This window comes from Anguilla anguilla, chromosome 11 (genome assembly GCF_013347855.1).
Source record: "Anguilla anguilla isolate fAngAng1 chromosome 11, fAngAng1.pri, whole genome shotgun sequence".
Lineage (NCBI taxonomy): Eukaryota > Metazoa > Chordata > Actinopteri > Anguilliformes > Anguillidae > Anguilla > Anguilla anguilla.
Window position 1 is genome coordinate 22,922,429 of NC_049211.1, and position 6,684 is coordinate 22,929,112.

At 41.3% G+C, this 6,684-nt stretch overlaps 1 protein-coding gene across 1 annotated transcript; it reads right to left on the bottom strand.

Moving 5' to 3' along the window:
- Positions 1-50: 50 nt before the first annotated feature.
- On the bottom strand, positions 51-4,128 carry LOC118207653 (retinol dehydrogenase 10-A). Its single transcript, XM_035381445.1, has 5 exons — positions 3,576-4,128; positions 2,325-2,423; positions 1,267-1,415; positions 682-813; positions 51-443 (listed from the first exon to the last, which is right to left on the bottom strand). Exons 1-5 carry the CDS (start codon positions 4,026-4,028, stop codon positions 323-325), a joined length of 954 nt encoding a protein of 317 aa, XP_035237336.1. The 5' UTR covers positions 4,029-4,128; the 3' UTR covers positions 51-322.
- Positions 4,129-6,684: the final 2,556 nt, after the last annotated feature.

Genomic DNA, 6,684 nt, shown 5'->3' on the forward strand with positions numbered 1-6,684 from the left:
GGGGGTTGGAAGGTGTGACCCAAGGTGAAGCATCTGGGCAGGAACTTTAGTCATTTTCAATTACATTTATTTGTTTGGTTTAGAGTACATCAAGAATGATGAAATCTTGTGATCTGTTCACTGTTATTTTCATTAACTAGACACATATTTCAGTTGTACATCATAGTCTGCTGGCATGAGGGCCAATTAGCCAGCATGACCAAATGGTGCTCCAATCACGGTCTCCCTGTACAAATCCTTGATCATGTCAGAAAGGCCCATTTGGCAAGATTTTCAAGTTTCTTAAGTTATATTTTAAATCGAAGCAGGCTGGCACAGCGATTTAGGCTGCATTAGCTTGGCCAATGGCCACACGCTTTTCCATGGTTTTGATGAAGGAATACATGCACCTATCAGCTCCCATGAAACGGTAGGCCGCCACGTTGGCATCCCATGGCAACAGCCTGCATAGTGAAAAGGCACGGTTATTTCATGGTGAGAGGTCGAAGGTCAGAATGACCAGGGGGCTCTGTCAAACTGGGCAGAATGAGGAAGGTGTTATAGTGGACGGTAAACTTTTACTGTGTGTGCTCTTTGGTGCTTGCATTGGGTAAGAAAGCAATGTTGCGTGTCTATCATGAACTAATTGGGCCATTTACCGACAGAAAATGGTGCGTTTGGAGACTGAACACTAGTACTTACGCTCGTGACAAGAAGGGCAGGTACATCATGCGTGGAATGCACACCAGGGGCTGGTCTGTCAAGATGGCGTTCATGGCCTGCTGGATACAGTAATTGGGCTCTAGAGCTGGGAGGAAGTTCTCCAACTCGTTCCTGAGACGGTACCAGGGGGTAGAAATGAAAGGTCAGTACTTAGCTGAAAAAGGCCCTGTACTTTACACCCCCGAGCAACTGATCCAGAATCAACCACACATTAGCCCTAACTTAAAACTATTGTGTGGAAAAAGGCTGAAGCCAATCTATGACTAGGGACATAATTCATAATCTATACATGTCAAAAACATGACACATTTCTAATGGACACAGGCAATGGGGATGAAAGTAAAAATGGGTCAACGTAAAAAAATATTTTTAAAAACTCTGGGCTCCCATTTTTGCTGTGGCTTTTTTGTGAGATTATGCCTTCTGATAGCAGACTGGGCTATTCATGGCACAACAAGCAGCTACATCCCATCTGACTTCATTGTTATTACATTCATTCCACAGCTACTTTTAAAAGCACGTTTGCGATCAATGGCAGGACGTGGGACAGGCGGGTGGACTCACCGAATCTTACACCCGGCAAACATGCCAGTGTCCACCAGGTAAGGGCAGACCAGCGTTGTCTTCACTCCTTCAAGCTCATCTTCTGTCCGCAACTCGTGACTCAGCGACTCATGGAAACCCACTGCTGCGAACTTGCTGGCACAGTAGTCCTATTGGAAAGTAGGTTAAAAGGACTGCAGACGCCCAGCAGGCACTGCCTAAGGTAGTGGCTCCCAATCTCCAGTCCTGGGGACTGCCTGTGTGTGCTGATTTTCCCATTTTAACACGTTGCTATTAGTTATAAGTCTTAATTTGGTGCTTTTTGTGTTTTTCGAGAGATTATTTACTCTCTTAAGCCACGTGAATTAATAGGCTCCTAATTAAGTTGTTGAACGCATGTTTAAGTTTGTTCATAATTGTTTCTTTACAGTTAACACAATTATTATCATTTGCTAGGTCTTTGAATTCTTCATTATCTACCAAATGGTTAATTTTAGTGGCCATGTGTCCACACTTCCACCAATTTAGGGGTATATTGCTTTACCTCAGTCTTTAATTTGATCAGTTAATTTGTTACCTCTATTTATGTAATTGTTTGGAATATAACACAATAAGCACAATGTGAGCATAGGATTTTTGTTCTTAATGGCATGCATAGCTGTTTCTGACATAATGTGGCTTAAGAGGGTGAATAATCCCTCCAAACATAAAAAGTACCTAATTAGGAAAAATTAACAGCTTGTTGAAATTCTTGGATTGTAACTGGTTGGAATGAAAACCAGCATACACCGGCGGTCCCCAGGACCGGAGGTCCACTGGTGTAAGGAACCCAGAATGCAATATATAAGTCTGCTGGTTATCAGAGTGATCTTGGACCCTTGTATGAGTACATTTGTAGCCGGGTTATGTTTCACAGCTGAAGACCATTTACTGAAGAGTGTTAGAAAATTTAATAAATTGTGCTTGTGTCCACCAGTGATTGCCTTCTGTGAATGCAATTGAGCAGCTATGGCATTCTGGGAATTCTTCACCTCGCCCCCCCCCCCCCCCCCTCCCCTCCATTCCCCACGGCCTCTCACCTCCACACAGGCAGTACTGAAGAGGCCCAGGGTGCTGGCAACGGTCACAAAGTGTCCGTGATTCTTAGCCTTCATCTGGGGCAGGAAGGCCTTCGTCATCTACTCCGAGACACAAAGAAGGGAGGGTGGGGGAGGGGAGGGGTGAGCTTGGATAAAGGGACTGCAGGCAAAGCAAGCAAGGTGACCTATAACTGCTATCCCAGCTGTTAAAAATAAGCCTGGAGACCACTGTTCCCAATAGGGTTTATTGAAGACATCATTAAAATGAAAAGAATGTAACTTTTCTGCAAGAGAATCACTGTTTAACATTATCTAGCTGTCAGGAATATCAATAATAATTTATGAAATATTGAACTATCACAGAGTTTGGGTTAGTTCTCGGTTGTGCTACTATGTAAGCTAATTTCAGTCTAATATTTTGAAGAACTATTGCTACGGGGTGTTGTTTACTGAGACAAGAAACACATTATAATGGGATGAAATCCCGGTCTCCCATCCTGGCTAAGCCAGTCTACACACATGGGGACTCTTACTACAGTAAGAGGATCAGGGGCAAATCACGTTCCCTTGTAATTGGTGGGCTTAACTGTTCTTTGAGATGGAGCGAGCCAAGTGGATCAAAACTGCACGTGCCTTTATGACTATTAAACTGCCAACAAAGACCCGAGCTTGCTGATTAGGGCTTGTGAATTATTAGAATTTTGGAATTTCTTAGTGTTTGAGAAATTGCTTTTAAATAAATCTGAGTAGACACTGCATTCTCATTTCTCTGTCAAGTTCCCACATTTAGCTGAGATGTCATTCATTTCTAGTGCGTCCCACAAAATCACCTCATCTTTAATTTGCATCATCTAATTTATTGTGCACATCATGCAGCACACCTATTGCTACAGCTGTTTCATGCACGCACACTTACATTACATTACAGGCATTTAGCAGACACTCTTTATCCAGAGCAACTTACATTGTATCCAATTACACAGTTGCATATATACTGGAGCAATGCAGGCTAAGTACCTTGCTCAAGGGTACAACGGAAGTGTCCTACCGGGGAATCGAACCTGGGACCTTTAGGTTACAAGACCAACTCCTTAGCCATTATACACTGCCACCCACTTACTGTTGTTGTATTCACTTTAAAGTCAACATCTGCATGACACAATAGCATCACGTTTTGCCAGCCTTTACAAACTGCTGCAAACCTTCAGTCTGTCATACCAAATCTGCCATGCAAAAACACAGTGGTCTCACCCAGAAAAGGGCGTGGCAGTTGATGAGCAGGGTCCTCTCCAGCAGGGTGTCGGGGCACTCCAGCAGCCGGCGCCCCGCCACCACGCCGGCGTTGTTGACCAGCACGGTGACGTCGCGGCCCACCTCGCTCCGCACGCGGTCGGCCGTCTGGTAGATGGCGTCGCGGTTGGTTAGGTCGACGGTGTACGCGTGGGCCTTGACCCCCATCTCCCTCACCAGCTTGGCTGTCTGCTCGTTGGTGGCCGAATTGCAGTCCCACAGCACCAGCTCTGCGCCGCACTTAGCGAACTCCAGGGCAAAGAGGCGCCCCAATACCCCACCGGAGCCGGTGATGAGCACCAGCTCCCCCTCGATGTACTTGAGCCGGGGGGGCATCACGGCGTGCAGCGTGGAGCGCAGGATGTGGTACGTCACATCCAGCAGCATCACCAGGAGGTCAACCAACACGATCATTGTGCTCAGATTGCAGAAGCTTGCATTTTGGTACTTATCCGTCTACTTGCACACGATTTGAGTACGTGTGTCTATGGGAAAGCACTACTTGGAATCCTGACAGCCAAGCTGGTTTTCCTCATCTATCCGAGCCTGGTGCAAAGTCTTTCTGAATTTATGCATTCTTAGCTGACTGGGATTAGTGGAAATTACTCAGAATCACCAATAGGAACCCTTCTGTCAGATTAATGTGGGAGCAGTTAACAAGGGCTTACTCATTTGAGAATGGATCACAAAGTACAAAAGTAGTGTTTTTACTTTTGTGAAGTAATGTTTCAATAGGGTCGATATGTCCCTACTATTTTAATGCTGTTATATTTCCCCTCTTGTATGGTTATGTTTCACAAAATGCTGTGCTGGTAGGTCGTTGAATATTTCTATGCATGTGGAGGATTTTGGTAAAATTAGCCCCTCTGACAATTTAATAGTGAATTGCTTCACATCCTTGCTCAAATCATGAAACAGATTACTCAGTTCTTCAGTGAGAAATTAATTTATACTTAAACCACCAGAATCTCAAACAAATGAACAAACAAATAAATAACTTCTCATATGCCTCTAATGAATTAATCACGAGCCCAGTTTTTAAAGTTCCATTTTAACAGTGGAAGATGAACTTGTGGAGGTACTATTGCGGTTGACATTAATATATTACTAGTGTAAAAGAAGAAACGTTTGAATTTGGACATTACTTGTCATAGTATTAGCACATCAATTTTTGAGCAACATACTTCAGTACCAAAATACAGTATACCTAATTTAATATGTAATGATGATACTACCTAAACAGGAGGTGACATCTGAGTTCTGAACAGTGGTAGTGTTGTGATGTGATGTGCATATTGGCACAGTTTTGACACATGTTGTGAAATGTTTCCATATTTAGCACTAGTAAGACTGCAATAGTTTCAGTCAATAACACATAATCTACATCTAATTAAGTCTGTTTTGGTTTTGCTAATAATGGGTCATAGGGATCACATGGACTATATGTTTTTAATCCGGCTTTGCCATTAAAAGAGGTTTTCGCGCAGATTTACATAATCACACCAATGAGACTAAATACTGGGATTCAGCTGAGATCAGTGGGTGAAGCATTACACAAATGAGAAGCGTACTCCACTACTTTAAACTATGTTAATTATTCACTCATTTATTTGAAATATTGCTCAACTTTTACTTGATTTTCACATTCCAGGTGACCACTGGATTCAGTCTGATAGCGGAATTGTGGCCCTCCAGGAAAAATGTTAAATATTGCCTAAGGACAAATAAAGTTATATTGCATTGTGTGACAGTAATTACAGTTATACTGCAAGCTAAATTGTGATGAATCTATTCTCACAGAAGCAATTTCCCTGTGCTGTCTAAAGCTACCGCCTAGAAATGTGTCTATGCATTGATTTATCTTTATCTTTCTATTTGCCTTTATAACTATATGTTTTTGTACTCTATTACCATTTAAATGCTTTTTATTATCCAATTATATGAAATCGAAATATTAAAATAATCCAACATTCTTGAAATTTCTTTATTGACTCTGCATTTGCATTACATGGACAATGAGACATAGTCACTGATAAAGCCAGTAACTGCTTAGCTTGCTCAAACATAGCTTTTTAACTCTGAAAAGTATGACCCATCTGTTATTGTAGATCAATAACTGTTTATTATCAGTCTAAAAAAGCCAAACAGCTAGGAAGATCATTTCTTTAACTTGGCTACAAGCTCACTGTTTTTGCTAATGTTAAAATCCAATGATCGCAAATGAGTTTCCGCTCTTTATTTCACAGTTCACGTAGATGAAATTTATTAACTATATGTGTATGAATGTATGAATACAAACTAGCTGTTTTTATTAACAATGCCATGCTGCATTTCTAAACAGTATTATTCTGATGATTTTAAAAAAGCTTTGATCAGACTAAGATGGAACAATTTTCTCCATAATTACACTGTGTACTGAAAAAACTTTGTTTTTTTCATGAAATTCCAGTTTTCAGTTAAGGGTTAATACACTCTATACTGAGGACAGAAAATAATTTTTAAAATATGCTGTGGTTCCCAATGACTAGGGCTGATGCTACTGAGAGACAGGACCTGGAGACGGTTGCTAATTAACTTCCCACTGAGCGAGAGGCCTCCTCTTAATCTTCTTTCATAAGAATAGTGAGAAATCCAAGAACATGAGACGTGAATTCTCAAAAACATGACGGATAAGTAATAAGATTACTCCGGAGCTGGGACAGGACGGCTAAGAAGCAGGATTTGTGCGTCTGTAAATTCACTTGCTTCTAAATTCACTGAATACTTGAATAAACACTGCCTGCCTTGTTGTTCCTCTCCCCTTGCAAAGAGAGCAAAATTTGACATAACCTCTGCCAACACAGGTATACGAGAAATGATTCTGTTTTATTGTTAAATACATTGTTTTCTTATAATAAGACTTGAAAATATGTGAACTAAGTGAATTCTATAGCTTGTATCTCCTGTTTAATTGATTTTTTCTTATTTAGCACTGAGAGAGTAAAACACTGAATTCGAACACTTATCAAATAATTTTGTGCTATAAAGGAACAAACATTCCCCTCTGCATGAAATGGTAATCTCACATTGC